The sequence below is a fragment of the Schistocerca cancellata genome, chromosome 8 (genome assembly GCF_023864275.1).
Source record: "Schistocerca cancellata isolate TAMUIC-IGC-003103 chromosome 8, iqSchCanc2.1, whole genome shotgun sequence".
Taxonomy (NCBI): domain Eukaryota; kingdom Metazoa; phylum Arthropoda; class Insecta; order Orthoptera; family Acrididae; genus Schistocerca; species Schistocerca cancellata.
Window position 1 is genome coordinate 245,533,785 of NC_064633.1, and position 24,705 is coordinate 245,558,489.

The following is a 24,705-nucleotide window of genomic DNA, read 5'->3' on the forward strand; positions in this document are numbered from 1 at the left end:
GTCTTAAGGCACCTAGTCCATACAATTATGTGGTGGCAAGTGAGGAAAGGCTTTCATTTTTCCACTAGCATATTGCAGCAGTGGCTGTTGCTGTATGGCACCCAGCTGGCTCTGCTTTGCAATGCCTGATGACTGTGTTTTGCTTTGCAACACTTAAATTAATTCTTGCCTGCCTGTGGCCTGCTTTGTTGCAACTTGCTTCTGCTGTGGCATAGTTTTTGGCCGAATACGGTCGATAGGCTGTAATGTACACACCACTGAGTTGATGAAACTAATCACTATGTATTAAAAAGAATATGATTTTTACTTATTTTTAGTATCATAACACACAAAAATTATAATAATTAATTGAAGAGCCCTTATTTTTGAGGAAATTATGTTTTTTGCAGTATCTCACAAGAAAATATATAATGGAAAAAAGTCAGATATGTAAGAGTGTTCTTTTTTTGGCTTACCTCTGGTACTGTGTTGTGGAAATGTCTTTTTTTTTTTCCAACAAGTAGAAATTACTTAACTGGCAGCACTTCATTATCTGTGCTACCTTCGCTCAATCAGCATAACATCCATGAAAGTGCTCACTATACTCTTCACTCCCACTGTAGCAATTTTGAGTGAAGTAGTTCAGGTGTGATTGCAATAAGCACATTTTTAATGAAATGTTGGGTTTCACCTAGTAATCTGAGTGCATCAGTTCATACACAAGTTGCTTAAAGTTTTCTGCTTTAAAGTTTCCCAGAAAATCGTTCAAAACATTTTTAAAGTGTTGCCATGTTCTTTTTTTCATCTTCTCTTTAGCACATTTTCTGAATTCAGGGACGTCTGTATTTACAGATTTTACAAGAGTCTTCAAAAGACATAATTTTATATGTAATGCCAGAAACGTAGCTGTACTTGACTCTATCAGTAGTTTCTGTATAACATTTTTTTTTTTAATCCTGGAGTTATTGACACTCGTTTCGGCCATTTGTTTGTTAATAGTATTTACCATAGCTTGCCTGTCTTGCTTGCACAGGATACAGATGTAATTGGTGCAATCAGATTGCTGTTGTAATACATGGTTCAGTCACATTAATATGACCACCAATTATGTTTGACATCAATGTGCAATAACCACTCACAGATAGCAGGTGGCAGCACTAGCAATGGTGTGTATATAAAGTCTGTTCATGGGATGCGGAAACAGTGCAGTCATTCTCATAATGCAGAAATAGAGCAATTTATCTGACATCCAAAAGGGCATGATCATAAGCTTTCAGGGTATGACTGGAAACATTTCCAAAATGGCAAATGTGTAAAATGTTCGCATGCCACCATGTTTAAAGTATACCACGCATGGAAAAGTGACATTATCCAAAACCAGTCCCTAGGCAACTGTCGTGCACCACAGGATATAAATGACAGGGGTGAATGATGATTGTGGAGGTGTGCACTGGTGTATAGATGTGCAACTGTTGAGCAATGACTGGCCACGTGAACCAAGCTGCAACAATCTTCACGAGGATCTAGGCAGGAGAAGGGAGAATTATGGTCTGGGGAACCCTTACATTTAGTTCGTTTTTCCTTGGCACAATGGCATCTACCAGCATGGCAGTGCAACGTGTCACATAGCTCGCAGTGTACATATGTGGTTCGGAGAGCAGAGAATGAGTTTAACATACTCTGCTGGCCACCAAACTCCCCAGATTTAAACCCAATCAAGAGTACGTGGGACCACCTCAACCAGGCTGTTCACGCCATGGATCATCAGCCAAGGATGTAGTGCAGCTGGCCACGGCTCTGGAGTCGGCATGGCTTCACATCCCTGTTGGTACCTTTGAGAATCTCATTGACTCTTCCTGCACGTCTTGCAGTGGTCCATGCTGTAAAAGGTTGTTATTCAGGCTCTTGACAGGTGGTCACTTTAATGTGACTGGACAGTGTAATACAGCAATAACTTTCAAATCCCCACAAAATTCCCTCTGGTATCTCGTATGGTCTGCTCGTATCAAGATGTTACTCACATTTTTATAAGTTTCTTCTGCATTAGTAGCATTGGCCACAAGAATTGAAAGTAATGTGCTCTTATTGCATAAAAGTACTCCTTTAAGAAGTGTCGATGAATGATTGCCCTTGATTAAACTGTGCACCATATTCATTGCTTCAATTGAATCATCATTTCTCTGAACTAATTAATGTCACCCACAGTTTTAAAGAACGCCTCCAATTATTTAGTTCTATGAAAAAATTTGGACACTTTCACAGAGTGGTGTAGATATTTCCAATGTTTTAAATGTGATGCCAATAATTTTGTCTTACTTTCCCATACTAGATTTCTGATGAGCTTGCTTTGTGTTATCTTGTGAGTTGAGGCAGAAATAATTTGGGAGAAGTCTTTGTATCTCGAATTGTACTATTTTACTGAGATTTCATTAGAGTTCATCAAAACATCTAATACCGAACAAGGTGGCGTAGTAGTTAGCACACTGGAGTAGCGTTTGGGAGAGTGACGGTTCATATCTGCAGCCAACCATCCAGATTTACGTTTTCCCTAAATCCTTTGAATGGCATGTGTGATTTCCTTTCCTGTCCTTGAAACATTCTGAGCTTGGGCTCCATCTCTAAGTGACATTGACATCAACAGGTTGTTAATCCTCAACCTACCTTTCTCCTTTCAGAACCTCTCTAGAAAGTTGAGAAACTAAAAGTTCTTTGTCATTAGGTACAGGATTAATTGCAAAGCATATATTAGCACGATGTAATTGGATAGATAATAAATTTACTCACCAAGCAGCGGCAGAACATATATGTAAAGGTATTTAAATTTACAAGCTTTCTGAGGCAGTGGCTCTTTCTTCTGGCAGAAGGGTTGAAGGGAAGGTAGAGAGGTGAAGGAAAACGACTGGTGAGGTTTAGGAAATGTGGAGAGTTGGGGAAACCCACTCAGAATCCTGGTTCACGGGCAACTTACCAGATGGTGTGATAAAAAGAAGACTGTTGACTCAGTTTTCATATTCAGCCCATTCAGTTTTTCTCCCCTGACCTGGGGTTTTGGGCGACTTTTCCAAACTCTCCCCATTTTCTAAACCTCACTAGTCTCTTTCCTCCACCCCCTTCCTTCTCCTTCAACCCTTCTGTCAGAAGAAGGAGCCACTGGCTCTAAAAGCTTGTAAATTTAAATCCTTTATACATGTGTTCTCCTACCGCTGCTTGGCGTGTAGATTTTTTTTATACATCCAATTACCTTATATTTTCAAAGCATGTATTAGGATGTACAAGTCTGTTTCTTCCTTCTTCATGGGGGCTCCTTGGTTCATTGGGAGGAGACATACAAAAATCATAGTCATTAGTATGGTTGGTAGGCTTCCTCCAAGTCATCACCCTATTTGCAACTAAATAAACATAATTTTCAATTTACCAGGTGTGTGTTGCCACAATTTGTTGAGGTATCTTCAGTGACCTGAAACAAACAAATATTTTCACTTAAATTTAGCACTGTTGTCTTACATCTCGTGCCACTGTACTTATAGTCTGCAAAGAGTTATTGTTGTAGCATTTTCTTGTTCATTGCTTATCTGTTGTTCTTTACAGTATGTGTTGTGTAAGAAAGTAATTAAACATTTGTATTGAACATAAAAAGTGCTTGGACCAGGACTGTTTGTTAGGACACTTTATGATTTCTCTGTCATTGCTTTAGAAAGTTCTTAGAATTTTATAGTGTATAAAAAAAAATGTAAAATCTAAACCCAACTCTTGGTAACATAAAAAAATGGTAGTGTCTAGTTAGATAACACAGTCTAAAAAGAATGTAAAAAATAAATAGCATGTATAACATTATTAAAGGATGAGAAAAATAGTGGAGAATATGACTGATGTAAAACATATTGGCCACTTCGCAACTACTACATATTATAGATTATTCTCAGTACATTAGTGAATTTAAAAAAAATTTTGTGCACTTGCATCTTCAGGGTACTATTATTATTATTATTATTATTATTATTATTATTATTATTGCAGTATTATTGATTTTCAGCCTTAAGAGAAATTACTATTCCTTTTCTTTCAAATAAGTTGCAAAAGTTTGTCAGCTCCATAGTAACTGCAGAATGGAAGAAGAGATCACAAAGATGAGTGATATTCATTTTCATCCCATTACATTCAACGTCTGTTATAAATTGCCAGCTAGAAATTTCGTGAGTGATAGCTATGCCAGCTAGAAATTTCACCAGTAACAGCTGTGGAAATGTGAACCAAGGAGTACCTAGTCTGATATATATGATATCCATTTTTGCTAGCAAACATTATGAAAAAGTGTGAACAATTACAGCCAAATAAGTAGCAAGTGATGGTTGCTTCTTCTCACAGTTGAATACCAACAACAACTGTCTGTCAGTTAGTGTTGAGGATGATTGGCATAGGTGTCCACAAGAGGGTGCACATGCCTTTGAGTCTACTAAACTGCAGATCCTATATTGCTGAGGCCGATGAGAAGTAATGTGACTTAAGCAATCATGGAATTATATGGATTCCTTGGTGCTGCGAAAGATTCCGTGTTCTGCAGTCGAGGTGGATAAGAGAACGGCGCCAAAATTGTCCCTAATCATTTTTGTATCACTTCTTCAAGCAGTTTTTACCAAACTGCAGAAAGGGTCCAGTCTAACATCCTAGATAAAATACTTAATCCCTGAGCTAAAATGCACCAGTACTAAAAATGAAATATCATTTTTGTGTACTAAAACAGAGGGAAATTGTGTGAAATTTTAAGGCTGAAAAGTTGCCCTCTCATCAATTTGAAACTTCCCATAATACAATCCAAGACAAAGGCAAAAAACAAAGGCATCATCCAAATGGGATGGAAATTGGTAGATGTGATGTACATGTACCGACAGTCAAGCGATTAAAATTCAGAAAAATTGGATGATTTATTCAAGAAAAAGAGCTTCACAAATTGAGCAAGTCAGTAATATGTTGGTTCACCTCTGACCCTAACGCAAGCAATTATTTGGCTTAGTATTGGTTGATCAACTTGTTACACGTCCTGCTGAGGGATACTGTGCCAAATTTTGTTCATTTGGCATGTTAGATTGTCAAAATCCTCAGCTGGTTGGAGAGTCTTGCCCTTAATGCTCCAGACGCTCTCAGTTGGGGAGAGATCCGGGGTATCTTGCTGGCCAAGGGAGGATTTGGCAAGGATGGAGACAAGCATTAGAAACTCTAGGTGTGTGGGGATTAGCATTATCTTGCTGAAATGGAAGCCCAGGATGGCTTGCTGTGAAGGGCAACAAAGCGGAGCATAGAATATCGTCGACGTATCGCTTTGCTGTAAGGGTGCCATGCATGACAACCAAAGGGGTCCAAATCATCACTGATGGTGGTTGGGCCATTTTGGTGGGCCACAGTCAGGTTGGTATCTGACAGCTGTCCTAGGAATCTCCAGACACATGTTCACTGGTCATTGAGGCTCAGTTCGAAATGGGACTCATCACGGAACACAATTCTATTCCAGTCAATGAGGTTCCAGCCTTTTCTGATTATATATTATTAGGATTAACTTAAAACCTGACGAACACCGAGTGGAAAAAATGATCTACCTTTTTATAATTCCATTAGCATGGTTAACCTTAATAAAACCAAGGCAAACAACACTACTTTTATGCTGCAAAACTCATATTTTAAACTATTAAGTATAGTATTTTGAGAATTGCTTTTATTCCATACGATCATCTTGCTTACAAAGCAGACCGTTTAAAAAGATTGTGAAGAGCTAAGAAAGTGGTGGCCAGCTGTAAGTATTGTCCAAATAATGATTGGGAAAGTGAAACTACAGCCACACAACATTAACTTTTTTATCACTTGTCCCAGAAAAGTGTCATAACTATTCTTACATAGAAGTAAATAAATGAGAGTAAAAACTACTATTTAGTTATTGCAGTCTCTCAAATATTTTTTCATGCTTTTTAAAGTAACGCAAATTAAATAAATAAAGACATATATACTTGAGAAACAGTACCAAACTGGTTGGAATACTGCAGAACACTCAGCGTAAATTATGAACATAAATAAAGTCTACAGGGAATAATTTCTGGAACTGATTCATTCCCTTGATCATAGGTTGTCAAAAAGGGAAAAAAACTGTTGTTATGCTGGTATACTGGAAAAAAGAAAAATAATGGTTAGGTTCCATCAATGAGAACATTAGAAACTGACACACAAGTTTGAACTGGAAAATAACGCAAAGTAATTGGCTGTATCTGTTCAAAAAGAATATCCTTTGTGTTCCCCTTAATATGCCTCCATAGCCAAGTGGTTGGTGTAACTGCCTGTGATGTGAAAGGACCTAGGTTCATTTTGCAGTTCGTGCTCAGATTTTTCCTGAGGTAGGGAGGTTGGGAAAGGGCACCACTCCATCTCGTGAGGCAGGAAGAGGAACTTCTGGAACAGAGAACAGCAACATCATCTGGATGCTTCTATGGGCAATAATGGCTGGAGGGATTGGTGATGTGCTGACATGTCCCACGATTCCAGAGCACTTCTCATACTTCCTCGTAGGCAGCAGTCTGAACAGCCTTAAAACTTAATCCATGAGTAATGTTTATGTTTACTAAAGCACAATGGCTGGATGAACACTTCTCCTACATATGAGTCCAGTGGATTAATTTCTGTGCCCCTCTTTCTGTATATGACTTGAACAAGTGGGGGTGTTTGTAGAATTAAAATATTTCTAATGGCAGCAGAGTAATGAGGAGGAATTAATTTGTTTACTGAGTCTAATGAGATCACCAGAGGAGCAACTTTGGTATTAAGGTAGTACCATGTTTTCTCTGAATAGCTTTTGCTCATCAAATGAGCCATCAAAATCATTTATAAGGTAAAATTGACGTGATTGTGCTGATTCCTATGTAGTATCTATAGTAAAAGTATGTAATAATTTTCCTGTGTAGTAGCAAAGATGCCGTAAAAACATTGCACAGTTACTTGTCATGTAATGGGCATCACATAAACGGATTTTGTTAGTTCATTTGATTTTGGGGAAATAAACTGCCGTGCGTGTGTCAGAGGCACCAGATGCATGTGCCACTCTTCATGTAGAACTGCCTAAACAACTTAAAAATAATGCCACATACCAGACAGCTGTTATTAACTAGATTAATTTGTTCCTGACAAGTTGTTAAGCTTGCCCTTTTCTTGCACAATATCTTGCGAACCACGGATGTAGGAAAACAGGCAGATTCCGTATTCCTACATTTCAAGAAAGCATTTGATACAGTACCCCACTGAGACTGCTAATGACAGTTATAAAGGTCTGAACATACAGATTAGGTTCCCAGAGTGGCTCGAAGACTGTGTAATAGGACCCAGTATATTGTCCTCGATGGCGAGTGTTCATCAGAAACGGTTATTGTCGAGAGAGCACTGAGTAAATGTCATATATGACCACTCCTGTTCCTTACGTGCATAAATGATGGGCGACTGTATGCTGGTGATGCTGTAGTGCACAGGAAAATATCATCTTTGAGTGATTGTAGAAGAATGCAGAATGACTTGGACAGAATTTCTATTTGGTGTGATGAATGGTAGCTCGCTCAAAATGTAGAAAAATGTAAGTTAATGCAGATGAGTATGAAAAACAATCCTTTAATGCCTGAATGCAGTATTAGTGGTGTGGTGAGAGGTAGTCATGTTAATAAAATATCTAGGCAGTAAGAGATGGAACAAGCATGTAAGGACGGTAGCAGGGAAGACAAATGGTTGACTTCGGTTCATTGGTAGACTTCTAGGAAAATGTAGCTCTTCCATAAAGGTGACTGCGTATAGAACGCTTGAGTGACCCATTCTTGAGTTTTGTTAGTCTTTGGGATCTGCATCAGGTCAGATTAAAGGAAGACAGTGAAGCAATTCAGAAGCCTGCCATTATATTTCTTACCAATAGGTTTGATCAACGTGCGGGTGCTACAGGGATGCTTTGCGAATTCAAATGGGAATCTCTGGATGGAAGACGACATTCTTTTTGCAAAACACTATTGAGAGCATGTTAGAAAACAGTCATTTGCAACCGATCATTGAATTAAGTTTCAGAAACAGAATGACATCCAAGATGAGTGATCTGTCATGTACTTAGCAGTTGATGTATCGACTCAATCTTCTTTTTTTGGTACATTTTTTCCTAAACCTAATAATGTCTAAAGCTCCTGCATACATATTATGGAATCCCCAAGTTTGTTTTGAATCTATCCTACCCTGAATCTTCTACCTATTTTGTGAAAAGTTTGACAAGCAGGCTGGCAGCATCTCTGAAACTTTTAAAACATTGTGCTAAGAAAATAGCTTAAAACATTCTCACATATTTTAACTCTTCTGCTTCAAATTTTCACTTAACAGTTGGTGTGCAGATAAATGGCTTTGTCTAGCTATTGGATGACCTTGCCATACAGGAAATTAATAGTACAGTGAAATGTTCCATTGTTTACTTGAGGTTTGTTCTTTCACTCCTGAAATGCCACTACCTCCTTAACGGCAAGGAAATATTCAGGTTTGGACAATATGGCATTTTAACTTGCATGTGACAGGTAAAATTCCATTGAAACAGATTCATTACTGTCAAAAATCACATTTTTTCAAAATGTAATTTACTGGGAGAGAAAAGAGCTGGCAGTGAGAGTTTCACATATCATGCCAGTAGTGTTTCAGGAGGAACCTCGGCAGACTCTTGCATCAACTTATGTTCTTCTTTGTTGTACAGTCTTAAGAGATACACTGATTTCTGCCAAGGATGATCTCGGTTGCCAAAAGTTGTCAGTTAACAATTTTATATTTCATTTGAAAAGCATGTCTTGACCATACACATGGTGAGTCAAAGAAGTGTGACTGACCCACAGAAAACGGCCAAAAAAAATCAGTTAATCTAGATCACTTCTATGTCGTACAATGTGAAGTGAACTATAAGACTTTAAAGTACTGATACAACTCTTCTCCTCATGGTATTGTAGCCCATTAGTAGCCTATCTAGGTAATGAGACAGTAAGCATCAACTGAATTATATCAGTAATGTACTTCTGAGACTCCTGAAGATGGATAGCAGATAAGAGCAACTCATACAGCACACAAGATCTCTCGTTGAGACCTGAAGGCCAGGCCAAGTCCTGGTATTGAAAAAGTGTTATTAGTTTACAACCTTCTTTACCATTAACAGAGACGAACTGTATAACATTTAAGAGGTTAAACATTAATTTAAGGGTAAACATTAATGTAGTATACCCCTCAAAAGACACACACACACGCACACACGCACACACACACACACACACACACACACACGTATGATGTAAATATCTTGAATTTTTAGTATGTGTAATCAGGAGCTGTTGTGTTTTAGTCTGTGACTGTGAATGTAGTTTCTGCTTTGATGGAATGTTGTTTCCTTATAATAGGATACTACAGTGGACATTTGTTGTTCTTAAGTTTCTTGCTGGAATGTTGAAATGATTCCTCCCATTGCAGGTTGGGGATCAAATCAACAGCAGAGTTCATCATTGCAACTACAGTACCCACAGCAGCAATTCTTTTCATCTGGTTCAACCCTCCTGTCTGGTGGTATTACAAGTAATATTAATGCACTTTCCACGCCACAACCTGTTGAAAATCAAAGTTTTCAGCTTCAGAAACCACCTGTGGGCAATAAAAGAGGAAAGCGTATTTGAAAAAAAATTACATTCAATTAGACTGGCATTTCATGCGTTTCTTCCCAATAGACTTTTTACCATATTACTTCCATTAGTTAGAAGTTGTATAGAGTTAAAGTAACAAACTGAAGTATGATGATAATATCTGTGCATCTAGAAGATGTGTGTATACCCATGCATGAAAAGCTGCGATCATAGCCTTGTGTGATATGCAGCACAATGTCAGTTCCTTTCCAAGCAAAGGAGAAAATTAAGTTTCTTTTTGTATTGGTTGTGATATTATATGGTTAAACTCAAATTTCCTCTTTCTTTATGAATTTTGAAATGTTTGTTTGTATTGAATTGTTAAGAAAGTCATGGCACACACACAAACATTTTTAAGTTCTTTTAATTATTGATATCATGTTAAAAGAGCTGTGCAGTACACAACTGGACCTAAATTGTCAGAGTTTTTGATTCCCTAGCTACGAGAGGAATGATTGGACCTAATCTACTTGTTAAGTATGATTCTGTTTATTTTGGGTATGTCTGTTATTATAGAAAAGTTATCATCGTTGCAAAATTTTTGTTGAAAATGTGAACAAAGGAAAATATTTTGAAGTAAACTCTGTGAAACATTCCATTTGTTTATTTAGACTCTTTGGCTTCATTTACATTTCTTACCTCTTTCTTTCTTTCTATTATTGATTTACAATAACCATTACCATACTTACAGTGGAACACAATATTAGATACTGAACATAACTGTAAAACAGAAATGAGCATACTACTTGATTTGTATGACAAAATATTATGTGAGTCTATATATTAGAAAAAGCCTTCATTGGTGATTTTAGTTTCCTAAAACCCTGCTTCACTTTCCCACATAACTGTTGCTCACATCTAAGCATTTTTTTCTAACGTTACACTATCTTCTTCAGTGCCTTCGCATAGAATTGACCCAGTTAATAATAGAGGTCTTGAGTTAATCATCTTCTCTAATGATTGTCAGCCAAGTCACTGTTTCAAATGCAGGAAGAGGTAATAATCAGTATAATGCAAATTCTTGACTGTAGGATGATTGATTCAAAAGTCGTCAACAGAAATGATGATTTTTACTCTTCGTGGATGAATATTGTCATGGGTGCGAACTGCCCCAGTCAACAGTTTCCTGTACTGTCGATTTTAGATGGCATATACCAGTTTGGTGAGCATTTGGCAGTACATTTCAGCTGTAATTGTTGACCCATATCTCATGAAGTAAAGCAAAAAAGACCTTTTTTGTTCTAAAAAACTGTAGCCTGTATTTTTCAACCCGATTAAGGAGGTTAGGTGAATTCTTTTAATTTTTGTGCGGCGCTACTGCATTATCTGTTGTTCTGGTTATGCATAGCTCTTGGACATCCACATCTCGTCATCGTTCATCTTGTCAGTAGCAATTCAGAAATGCTTATTTGATTGATATCCTTTGCTCTTTATGGTGGTGGCTAAAAGTTTTTGGAACTTACCCAGCACATAGTTTGTTATATCCAAGCTTTTCCTTAACAGTGGAGTAGATAATGGTGGATTCTGCAGAAGGAAACTCATCAGCCTAAGCACTACTCGTCAATCTTTGATCAGACTGCAGTTTTTGGTCCAACGTGTTGCACACTCTTATTGGTCTGGGTACTGGTCGTACCACTCGACTCTTCATTGCATACATTTGTACTGTCACTTTTAAAGTCTCAATAGCACTGTCTAATCTTCCCTTCACTTATTACAGTAGGCTCATAAACTAGACAGCTTCTGATCAATTTAACAGCTGTAGATACTTTTGCTCCCAAATTTAATTACAGCACACACTTCACAACTGAGAGAAGTAACAATTTTCACAACCATTGTTATTTACATTCACCCATGTCCGATTACTAATGAATCAAAACAATAGCTTCTGTGGAGTTGTAAATAATTACTGCATTTGTGCAAATTTGTTCTGAGCTGCCAACATTTAAATATAGGCAACAACTCTTACTTTTTGAATAAGCCTCCTACTAAAACATATTTCAGCTACCAATGTCTTTGATTTATCTGTCATTGCTGTGCTTGTTGTTCGCTTTATAATCTGTGGAATAGGATTACTTTTGATAGAAGTGAACAACTGTACTGATGGTGAAGTAGCTAGATAGTATGTTCAGAATCTTGTGAGATTTTCTAAACCCTTCCAGGAAGCTGACTTGTTCATCAGAGACATGTTCGCAAGCAAACAGGAAAAGAAAACTAAAACTCATTGTGTAATGAAAGTAAGATAATGGTATTGACAGTTTCAGGTATTTCCAAGTGCAAACTGAATTTCAGAAGTGAAAGTACATGTCTGTGAATATTCATTTATGTTGCGGGCTATCTTTTGAAACATGACGATTCTAAAAATGTAACACTGGCCCAAAACGAATAGTAGCAGAAAGTTTGTAGTTATGTTTTTTTCCATTCTTAAATAATTAGCAACTGTACCAAGCAATAATAGCTTTCATTCATGTTAATTGAAGTACTTTGTTACATAATTTTGCTCCATTGTTATTTGACGGTAAAGGAATGTCTCAAAAACTGGAAGAGAAAGAAAAGAAGAAGGTGCTGATAAATGATGTTTGAGGATGTTATATTGATGCCAGTTTCAGTGCTTCATTTGATTAACAGTCACTAATTGTAGAACTATGTATAAAACTGCCATTATTTTCTTGAAGATTTTGGATTCATTACTAAACTAGATAGCATACTGTTGAAAACATTGTATTCATGGGAGGAGCAAAGTCAAATACCAGACTGGCCATCATGATTTACATTTTTTGTGGTGCAACCATATTGCTTTGAGCAAATTTGATTGTATTTATTTCGGTATATGCATTGCCAATTTTTTCTCCTCATTTTTGATAAGTTTCATAGTGATACATCTTTTGTGGCTCTAAAATCACAGGATATTATTCTAGAATTCTGGTGCCAACATTGATTACAGTACATACGTTCCCTAACATACAGAACTTAAATTTCAGAAAACTCTTTAACAGTGCTAACTATTATGAGATGGAAATTTCTCCCGATGATAGCCATGCAAACAGCGTTCTCGGTTTACTTGTCACCTAAACTCTTAAGTTTTCGGCAAATCTCCATCTTATGATTATAATTTTGGTAGCACACATACATAAAATGGAATGAAAATGTGAACTGGTACAACTGTGGTGTCGTAGAAGTGAAGTGCTAATGCTGTGTTCCTGGACTCTGGATGAATTAAATATCAGAATGTGTGCAGCATTAAAATGACCTGAAAAAAAGGAACATGTAATAAAGTCACCACTTTGTTTTTGGTGACAAGGAAAGTCAATAAGAAATTTATTGTGTTTAGAATTATGAAACACTTCTAACAAAGTAGATGGTGTGTGTTAGTAAGCAGTTAATGGTAAAAAAAGTGCCAGAATAGAGCAATTACTCTCTCCTCCTGTGAAGATTATTTGTGAAAATATTACTGCATTATTATAATAGCAAGTTGTAGTTACTTTAAAGCTGGAAAGGCTCCACATCTGTGAACAAAATAGAATCAGTTGTCTTAGATACACTCATATTCCTTGCAGTTTTTTCTAGTTGCTGTACAACACAGACTCAGGCTGTACTAAACACAAGATCTTTAGGGTTGTAATGAGGGTTTTCTTCACCTGTTAGTGTTCTTTTGAATAATGTTACGTTATTGAACCTGTATGCCATGATGTTGAGAGAAGTATTGTATCTCTTAGTTCATATTGTAGGTAGTTTTTTTCCTCATATTGATGTATCATCATCTTGTGCTGAGAGTTAGAGTGCACCAAATAAGTCCAGTTTTCTTTCATAATATTTTTAAGTAACCTTTCTCATTCCTTTTAGATTACATACATTTTAAGTATGTTTCTCTGAAAGAATGAAATTTGTATATATCTGTGTACGTAATATAGATGTCGATTTTCTTACAGTGTATAATCCCACTCTGAATATTAAGGTAGATGCAGTATGTCAAATGTGTTGTTGATATTGAGTATGTTACCATAAGAAATGCCAGTCTATTTGAATTGTAAGGAATATCCAAAGTGATGGACACTGTTGTTGCTGTTGTATTGTTCTGGTTGATATTTATGATCTCTGACATGATAGTGATGACAGTATTATATGCTGTTTAGCTATAACACACTATATTACATTATTTAGAAAATAATCATAGGCTAATGAGTGAGTGAACATTTCATTTTAATACCTTGGAGTGTCTTCAGAAACTGGTTGTTGCCTGAATCCAAGTGAAAAGTTTATCACACACCTGAATTTTTATGAGAAGCTTCATGTGAATCCAAACTTTAGATGGTACGTATATCACATTTATGCACTGATTTCAATTTTAAACTAAAGATGCTGTTTGCAGCCTGACAGTATTGTAGGTATCATTTATGAACAAGTTTATCTCAGTATTGTGAGAATTTGTTCAACTGTGTTTTGATTGAATGAAAACTGATTTGTATAAGCAGGTTGCATCAACTTGCATAATTTCTCAGGATTTTATTTTTGTATCGACATAATAATAAAAAATTATCTCTGATTATCAATGTTTATTTTCTCATCATTTTATTCCATTGCTTCCTTGTCTTATCAGCCATACTAACACTCTGGATGTGCAAAATTTGTAAACAGAAAATAATAATGTGGATGGGTTTTAATAAGTAATTAACAATTGTCTCTGTTCATAAGGGACGAAAGCAAAATGTGTGAATATGAAAGTCAGCACATAAATGAAATGAAAAAATTAAAATTATGTAAAGAGGGAAGACTAAAAAATCAAACTGAAGAAAATATGATAGGAAATGAATGAAAAAAAAGTTTAGGAAATGAATGAAAAAAACGTTATAGGCATACTAGTTGATAAAGACATAAGGAAAGAAGAGCAATGGGAATACAAGATAAGACGAATGATTGGAAATTTGAAGAGAGGTCATTATTAATCCAGTATTGATGGATGACAAGTATAAAGTGTATATCTGTGTTGTGTCAGGGGAGTGGGGGAGGAGAGTTAGCACTATCTTGCATCAGCATTTTGGATCCAGATGCATGTTTTAATACAAAACACATATCCTACTAAATTCTTTCATTTTGAGAATGTTATAGTGACTGTTCAGTGTGGAATGCTGAGCAGTAAGTACATGGAAACTAACAACATGAATGCTGATGAAACAATATGTTAGCAGCAGAGCGCTCAAGTAATGGTGGAAGAGCCTCATTCACCAACAAAACTGTCATACAGGTATAATGCCAGTAAGTAGGTTTCTCAAAGATTTTATGGTTCATACAGAGAAGACCTTCATGAGAATTACACGGTTATGAAAATGTGCATTAATGAATCACTAGCAGTGGCACCCATGGGATAGGGGTAGCATCTTTGACTAATGATCCAAACATCCTGGGTTCAAACTCCACCACTGCTTACATTTTTAATAAAAACCATCAGCAATGGCAGCCAAAGACTACTGACAAAAGAAGGGCTACCAGTGGTTTTGTGAAAGAGGGTGGAGGAGCATATGGAGGTTTAGAGCACTCTCTTGCCCTTGGGGTTGGAAACTCACTCTAGCAGGTGGAAGAATCAGCAATCAATGGCATGAGGATGCAGAAGGGAATGGAAACCACTCCATTAAAGACACACAATGTGTATCCACAGGACATGTGGTCTGTAGTTGACAAAATGTCATGATGATCTCTCTATTGGCAAAAGATTTCTCTCTCCTGGAGGGGGCTAACAAGGGAGAAGTGACGATGAGAAAAAGATTGAATGAGCTACGAAAAGGTAACATTCTACAAATCGGGACATGGAATGTCAGAAGGTTCAACATGGTAGGGAAGCTAAAAAATCTGAAAAGAGAGATGCTAATGCTCAATTTAGATACAGTGGCGGGTAGTGAAGTAAAATGGAAAGAAGACAAGGATTTCTGGTCAGTCAAATATAAGGTAATATTTACAGCACCAGGAAATGGTATAACAAGAATAGGATTCGTTATGAATAGGAAGATATGGGAGAGAGTGAGTTACTGTGAACAATCCAGTGATAGTGTTGTTCTTATCAGAATTGACAGCAAACCAACACTGACAGCAATAGTTCTGGCATACATGCCAATATCATAAGCAGAAGGTGAAGAGATAGAGAAAGTATAGTAGAATACTGAATGGGTGTTTCAGTATGTAAAGGAAGATGAAAATCTAATAGTCATGGGAGATTGGAACTCTGTTGTAGGGGAAGCAGAAGAAGAAATGGTTAAGGGGGAATATTGGCTTAGTAGTAGGAATGTGAGAGGAGAAAGACTAATTGAGTTCTGCAATAAATTTTACCTGGTAATAGACAATGCTCTGTTCAAGAATTGCAAGAGGAGGAGGTGGAATACTTGGAAAAGGCTGGGAGATACAGGGAAGATTTGAATTAGAGTACGCCATGGTCAGGCAGAGATTCCGAAATCAGATATTGAAATGTAAGGTGTCAACAGGGAAAGGTGGGGGGAATCCAATATTAAGAGTCAGAATTTATATAGCTTTGAATGACTGAAGATCAAGTAAGGCAGACAAGACAGATAACATTCCATCAGAATTTCTAAAGTCATTGTGGGAAGTGGCAACAAAATGAATATTCATATTAGTGTTTAGAATGTATGAAACCAGTGATATACTGTCACACACAATTCCAAAGAGAGAAAGAGCCGACAAGTACAAGAATTATTGCAGTCAGCTGAACAGCTCATGCACCCAAATTGCTGAAGAATGAAAAGAAAATTGAGGATCTGTTGGATGATGATTAGTTTGGTTTTAGCAAAGGTAAAGTCACAAGAGAGGCAGTTCTGATGTTGCAGTTGACAGTGAAACCAAGACTGAAAAAAAAGAAGAAGAAAAAACAGCGATTCACATTCATAGGATTTGTCAACCTGTAAAAACCTTTCAATAATGTAAAATGGTGCAAGAGTTTGAAATTCTGAGAAAAACAGGGGAAAGTATAGGGAAAGAAGGGTAATATGCAGTATGTACAAGAACAAAGAGAGAACATTAAGACTGGAAGACTAAGAACAAAGTGCCCAGATTAAAAAGGGTGTAAGACATTCATGTAGTCTTTGGCCCTTCTATTTAATCTATACATTGAAGAAGCAGTGACTAAAGTAAATGAAAGGTTCAAGAGTCGGGTTAAAATTCAAGGTGAAAGGATATCGGTGATAAGATCTGCTGATGGCATTACTATCCTCAGTGAAAGTGAAGAATTGTTACGGAATATGGATTGAAAGTGAATCAAAGAAAGGCAACATAATGAGAAGTAGCAAATATGAGAACAGGAAGTAACTTAATGTCAGAATTAGGGATCATGAAGTACACAAAGTTAAGGAACTGTGCTACCTTGGGAGTAAAATTATCTGTGATGGACAGAGCAAGGACGACATAAAAAGCAGACTAGCATGAGCAAAAAGGGCATTTCTGGCCAAGAGGAGTTTACTAGTATCAAACATAGGCCTTAATTTGAGGAAGAAACTTTTGAGAATGTACATTTTGTGCACAGCATTGTGTGGTCGTGTAACGTGGACTGTGGGGAAAACTGGAACAGAAGAAAATTGAATCATTTGAAGTGTGGTGCTGCTGAACAATATTAAAAATTAGGTGGTGGGAAATCGATAAGAAAAGGAATACATGGAACACACTGACAGAAAGAAGGGTTTGGATGGTAGGACACCTTTTAAGACATTATGGTCCAAATCCCCATTTGTTCTGAAACATTCTACAGCTGTTTCAGAATCATAAGCACAGCTTGTGAGGGAGCTGTAGTGGGTAAAAGCTGCAGAGGAGGACCGAGATTTGAATACATCCAGCAAATAATTGAGGATGTAGGTTGTAAGGGCTACTCTGAGATGAAAAAGTTGTCACAGAAGAGAAATTTGTGGTGAGCTGCATCAAACCAGTCAGAAGACTGACAGGTCAAAAGGAAAAACCTCTGGCGAGATGTTTATTGATAGGTGCCATGCCAGGATAATACTATGTCAAGAATGAATTATTTAGTTGACAGTGCAGCCAAATATGAGTTTAGCCAAAATGAACAAATGCAAATTTAGGGAGAGACCTTTGTACCAATCATTGTAAGATGTTCCATTTATATTTCTGTTGTACTTTCCAATGGAAACATTTTTACAACATAGAAAGTGGCATGAAGGAAAAAGGATGAACTTCTTTGATTGTGTAAATCATGAAATTCTGCTAGACAAGCTCAAGTACTGTGGCATGAGTGGGACAGTGCACAAATGGTTTAATTCGTACCTAACTGGAAGAGTGCAGAAAGTTGAAATAAGTAGTTCTCATAATATGCAAAGATCAGCACATTCCTCAAACTGGGGAACTATCAAGAATGGGGTTCCACAAGGGTCAGTCTTGGGTCCTTTGCTGTTCTTAATATATATTAATGACTTACCATTCTATATTCATGAAGAGGCAAAGTTAGTTCTCTTTGCTGATGATACAAGTATAGTAATCACACCTGACAAACAAGACTTAACTGATGAAATTGTCAATGCTGTCTTTCAGAAAATTACTAAGTGGTTCCTTGTAAACGGACTCTCACTGAATTTTGATAAGACACAGTACATACAGTTCCGTACAGTGAATGGTATGACACCATTAATAAATATAGACCTTAATCAGAAGCATATAGCTAAGGTAGAATATTCCAAATTTCTAGGTGTGTCCATTGATGAGAGATTAAATTGGAAGAAACACATTGATGATCTGCTGAAACGTTTGAGTTCAGCTACTTATGCAATAAGGGTCATTGCAAATTTTGGTGATAAACATCTTAGTAAATTAGCTTACTACGCCTATTTTCACTCGTTGCTTTCATATGGCATCATATTTTGGGGTAATTCATCACTGAGGAATAAAGTATTTATTACACAAAAGCGTGTAATCAGAATAATAGCTGGAGTCCACCCAAGATCATCCTGCAGACATTTATTTAAGGATCTAGGGATATTCACAGTAGCTTCTCAGTATATATACTCTCTTATGAAATTTGTTATTAACAACCAAACACAATTCAAAAGTAATAGCAGTGTGCATAACTACAATACTAGGAGAAAGGATGATCTTCACTATTCAAGATTAAATCTAACTTTGGCACAGAAAGGGGTGAATTATACTGGCACAAAAGTCTTTGGTCACTTACCAAATAGTATCAAAAGTCTGACAGATAACCAACAAGTATTTAAGAAGAAATTAAAAGAATTTCTGAATGACAACTCCTTCTACTCCATAGAGGAATTTTTAGATATAAATTAAAAAAAAAACAAAAAAAATATTAATAAAAAAAATAAAAAAAACAAAAAATGAAAAAGTTGTTATATTAACTTAAGTATGTTGTTAAATTAACTTAATTATGTCTTGTATTGGAAAATTTGACTCGTTCCACATCATTACGAAATATCGTATTCATGATCCATGGAACTAGTATTTTCTAATCTAATCTAATCTAATCTAATCACCACAGGAAACTGAAAAGACGAATACACAAACACAACACCTGTAAATGCCTAATCTAAAATAATTAAAAAGGAGAATTATGCAAAATGCTGTATGGTAAGACACTTAAACATTGTTGATGCCTGTGCAAAAAATCATTATTTCTCACAAGTGTATGCAGAGAATATGTCACTTGCATTTTTGAAGTCTAAATACTCATTATGAAGTCTTTGTCTATAAATAATATTGATAATGTTATTAGCTGTTCACAGTAATTGGCATTGTCTTCCACGTATAGACAAATTGCTCCAGCTCACTGGCATCATAAGTCCACCCAGAAGTATGTTCCATTAAAATGATCCTGCAAATTATTTATAGGAAAACACTACAAGTGAGAGTTCTAAACTATTTTCCTATGTATCTGAAGCTACATATTCAGCTTAAGGAATTTTTGGAATGGCTTGAATTTCAGAAGTGCTCGAGTGCAGGGTCTGAGACACTATGTTAATGATCAGCAGCCACTTTCAATTAAGAATGAGCTTGTATATTTTGATTATGGTTCCTCATCAGCTGTAGAATGTTTCAGAATAAATGAAAAGTTGTACTGGACTAGGACCTGAACCCAGATTTCTGGCTTGTACATGCCATCACATTAACCACTTTGGCTATCTGAGCCTGCTTCTAGGTGCACCCCAAATCCCCATGTGTCCTCATGTCTTCTCTCCCTTGTGCTCACACTGTATTATCAGGATTCCCACACAGGGTGAGACACTGATTTCTTTCGTCATTGCCTTGCTGTGACATGAAATACTGCAGTGCTATGTCAGATTCTACATTGACAATTAACAGGTGCATTAAATTAAGAATGAACTCACAAACTGTGCTTATGATTCTGAAACAGCTGTAGAATGTTTCAGAACAAATGGGGATTTGGACCACTCCTGGTACTGTGCGTAGGTGGTCGAAGTGATTAAGGCGAACGCATGTGACAGACAGAAAATCCGGGTTCGAGTTCCAGTCCAGCACAAATTTTGATTTGTTCTGAAACATTCTACAGTGGATGCAGATCCATAATCGCAATTTGCAAGTTCATTTGTATTTCACAAGATTTCTCCAGCAATGTGAAAGAGAATTGTCTTGTTATAGGGTGATTCCTTGAAGGTGTTACAAACTTAGGGTTATGATGGAAAAAGGTAAATGTATCAATGAGATGTAACTGACCCTAGTCTATAAATGAAAGAGTCAGAAGGTATAAGTTCCAGCTCAGCCCATCACATCACTTAAAGAAAGGCCCCCAAGTTTCAGATCCTGTTCATGACATACAGATTACCCACTGAATACACTCCCCAATACCCTCAGATAATCTCCCTGTTGATGGACTAGAGTGATGGAGTCTGTTTCACCAGAGATGGAATGCTAAACAGTCGAAATAGTCATGTTTGGGTCAAAGAGACTGCCCAACAATACAGCTGTGAATCGTGTAGGTAAAAGAAATTCATTATTATTGTACCACAGACTTATGATTTTCAGTCTCTCTGACAGTTAACTTGATGTCAGAGAGACCGAACATGACACGTCTAAGTCAGCTGGAGTCAAAGCATACACTTTCTGTGGATGGTTAAGGATGTAGTTGCATTTCCCATAATATTCACCACACAGTACTTTGCAAAACATTCATTTCCTTGCTGCTGATTGAGTGCTGATTGCAGGTGCCTCATCCACTCGAGCAAGCACTGCATATTCTATGTTGGGAGTCCATGTAGTTCAGCATCCTCCTCAGTCATTGTACTTTGGTACCAATTGCCCTCAACTTGCAAACACAGACCGCAGTCTACTACAGTATAGACATTGTACACCATGACTGCTTGACATGCATGTCTGAAGGAACATTGCATCATATTTCTGAACAACACAGGTGGAAAATTAAAGAAGTAAAAAGACTGAGTCTGGGGGTGGAATGAGGGCTGTGTAGTGCTGGAATGGGAACAGGGAAGGGGCTGGATGGGACAATCACTAATGAAGGCTGAGGCCAGGAGGGTTATGCAAACATAGGATATATTGCAGAGAAAATTCCCACCTGCGCAGTTTTCAAAAGCTGGTGTTGGTGGGAAGGATCCATATGGCACAGGCTGTGAAGCAGTCATTGAAATGAAGGATGTCATGTTGGGCAGCATGCTCAGCAACAGGGTGGCCCACTTTTTTCTTGACAACAGTTTGTCAGTGGCCATTCATCCGGACAGACAGCTTGTTGGTTGTCATGTCCACATACAATGCAGCACAGTGGTTGCAGCTGAGCTCGTAGACCACATGAGTGGTTTCAGAGGTGATGGAATAGGTGATGTTTGTGACAGGACTGGAGTAGGTGATGGTGGGAGGATGTATGGGATAGGTCTTGCATGTAGGTCTATTGCAGGGATATGAGGTAAGGGGTTAGGAGTAGACATTGTGTAGGGATGGATGAGTATATTGTGTAGCTTTGGTGGACACTGGAATACCACTGTGGAAGAAGTGGGAAGGATAGTGGGTAAAACATTTCTCTTTTCAGGGCACGACAAGAGATAGTTGAAACCCTGGTGTAGAATGTAATTCAGTTTCCCCAGTCCTGGGTGGTACTAAGTTACGAGGGGAATGGTCCTCTGTGGCAGGACAGTGAGACTCTGGGAGGTGGTGGAAGACTGGAAAGATAAGGAACGAGAGATTTGTTTTTGTACAAGATTGGGAGGATAATTACAGTCCATGAAGGCTTGAGTGAGACCCGCAGTATATTTCGAGAGGGACCGCTTGTCATTGCAGATGCAACGACCATGGGTGGCTAGGCTGTATGAAACAAGTGGCAGCTGTCAAAGTGGAAGTATTGCCGGTGGTTAGCAGGTTTGATATGGGCAGAGGTACTGATGTAGCCGTCTTTGAGATAGAGGTCAACATCTAGGAAAGTGGCTTGTTGGGTTGAGTAGGAGCAGGTGAAGCAAATGTGGGAGAAGCTGCTGAGGTTCTGGAGGAATGTGGATAGGATGTCCTCACCTGCGATCCAAATCGCAAAGATGTGATCAGTGAATCTGAACCAGGTGAGAGGTTTAGGATTCTGGGTGTTTAAGAAGCATTCCTCTAGATGACGCATGAAAAGGTTGGCATAGGTTGGTGGCATGCAGGGGCTCACAGCCTTACCCGGCTCTGTTTATAGGTAAAGCCTTCAAAGGAGAAGTAATTGTAGGTGAGGATATGGTTGGTCGTGGTGACTAGGAAGGAAGTTGTTGGTTTGGAATCCATTGGGCGTTGAAATCCCTGTTGCTCTAACTCCAGATGGAGCTGTTTTGCTTATGTGATTATAATAGTTAGACATAATGAAAGTTTAATGTTTTTGATACATTCTAACTTCAATTTTTGTAAGCAACTGGCTTAGCTTTTGAGTACAATGACATTGTGTGTTGCCACTATGAGACATTTTCCTATTGACTGCATGACTTAACGTTGCATTCTGTTGACAAGAACCGGGAGTAAAAAGAAAGTCTCACAGATATCAGACAAAAAATTGTAATATCTGTATTTTCATTCATTGCTTGAGCCAAAATCATATTCAGTACATGTCTAAATGTTCTTTCAGAAGAGTCTGAACATGCTTGTGACTGCCAACATGACAGCTGCATCACCTACAATCAGAAAAATGACTTTATCTGGATTATATCTGTCATTCAGTTACTTCATTAAAGGCTCTGCTACTTAGAGTCTTTTTTTTTCCTCCATAAGGTCTCCAAAAGTGCAGAAAGTTTCAAGCTGTTCTACAGGTTTATCCTCCGGCAGAACATACTTGATAGTCATGTCAAGCTGTGAATTTGTTTAATTCCTTGTTTTTTCATCTGTTATGACTGGTGCAAAATCAGCAGGGGCAATTTCCTCTATTTCCTGCTCATGATAAACTTCTAGCATATGGATAATAAATTATTGTAAAAGTTAATTTACGAAACACTGCCTCAGTTGCTGTTGAGAACTTTACTGGGTCCACTATCAGCTTCGGTCTTTATATTTGGTCATCAGTTCTGGAAAATTATGCCATAGTGGACTCAATATAGTTCTCAATAGCGACCAGAGAAGTTTTTCATTGTTTAAACAAACAGTTGTCTAATCAGCACATGTAGAAACTAATAATTTTATGAAAATTTCTTAGAAGGTGATCAATAGGTACAACATTAAGTTCACCAAAAAAAGTATAAAACATCAGGAAATTATCTGATTTAATGAGTCCCTGCCTTCACCATATCCACAAAATGCCAGGTCAAAAATTAATGCAATCTAAAATTTAAGAAAGAACACATCTTGAGAATCTGATTATTATGTTTGCAAATCAACTGTCTGCAAGTGCTATTACTCTATTATTGAATGTCTTGTTCAACTACATATTTGTGCCCTAACTGAGCAATCATGTAAGATTCAAATTACTCAAGTGTCTGTGATCATATAACACTGGTGGCAGCGATCAACAGTGGATCGACTAGTGACTTCACCAACTCGAGTGATATCTCCTAAACTGACAGTCTTTGGACAGTTCTTTCTGGACATGCTTTTTATTCACAAGCTGTTTACTGTGTTCTGTAATCTATCATTAATAAAACATGTTTATCCGAAGTTGTGGTATTTCTCTTACACATCAGTCGTGTAGTTCCGGAATATTCACATGCTCATTACTTGAAAGTCATAGCTATGGTCCTGCTTTCACCTTGTACTATAAGTGTTTATTGATTGCAGTGGTATGTGTTGAGAACCAAATGAACAGCATAGCATTATCTTTTTACATTAGGAAATAACTTCTTTACAAGATTTTATACACAGATCACCACTGCGCATTGGAGATAAACCAAAGTTGCGCTCATGTTAGTAGGCTGGCTTTGTATTCGTTAGATTAGAGGCTCTAATCCCCATCCACAATGGAGTGTTTTGTGGTTGGTTTCGAATTGTACTCCATGTATGAGCTCTCACACTGATGTGTGTGTGTCAACTTTACCTTGTATTCAATTTCCTGTCACCTTTTTCAAAGTTAATTCCTTTCATGGCCCTGCTGTGCTATGCTATGGAACCATACCGTTGGACTTCTTTGTTGCAATGTGAGGGTGCTGGAAAAGAGTTCCAATCTGTCCAAACTACTAAATAATGTAAGCAGCTTAGTAGGTGACACTTCCGTATTTTATGCCTCAATGTTTTTTGTATACAACTTCAATTAGAGTTCTGGGTGAACAGATCTCTTTTACTTCATAGCTTATGACAAGCTGTTACTATATGTATGCATATTGCTTTGACATTAGCAGTCGAGAGAATGATAGTTATTATAATGATTTTTCAGTTGTTTATGATCATTTATGTTCTTCCATAAATCTGTTTGCTCCTTGGCCTTTGGGACTCTGCCAAGCCATGACATCCAAAGAACAGGCAACAGGTGGAGTGGTTTATTCCCATCACACCTTGCTAATATCAGGAACTAATGCGACTTACACTTCATCTGCATGTACACAAATCAAGAGCGTGCACAGTAGGACATTCTATACTTAGCAACTACCTGAACTACATATGT

The 24,705-nt window shown here is 37.4% G+C and overlaps 1 protein-coding gene across 2 annotated transcripts in view; it reads left to right on the top strand.

Annotated features, from left to right (window-relative positions):
* Nucleotides 1-14,230, top strand: part of LOC126094511 (nuclear pore complex protein Nup58) — a 162,148-nt gene extending 147,918 nt beyond the window's left edge. For both annotated transcript variants that reach the window (XM_049908920.1, XM_049908921.1), the window contains exon 8: nt 9,478-14,230. In XM_049908920.1, the coding sequence (XP_049764877.1) occupies nt 9,478-9,677 (200 nt within the window). In that variant the 3' untranslated portion in view covers nt 9,678-14,230. The remainder of the gene's footprint in view (nt 1-9,477) is intronic.
* The last annotated feature ends 10,475 nt before the right edge of the window (nt 14,231-24,705 follow it).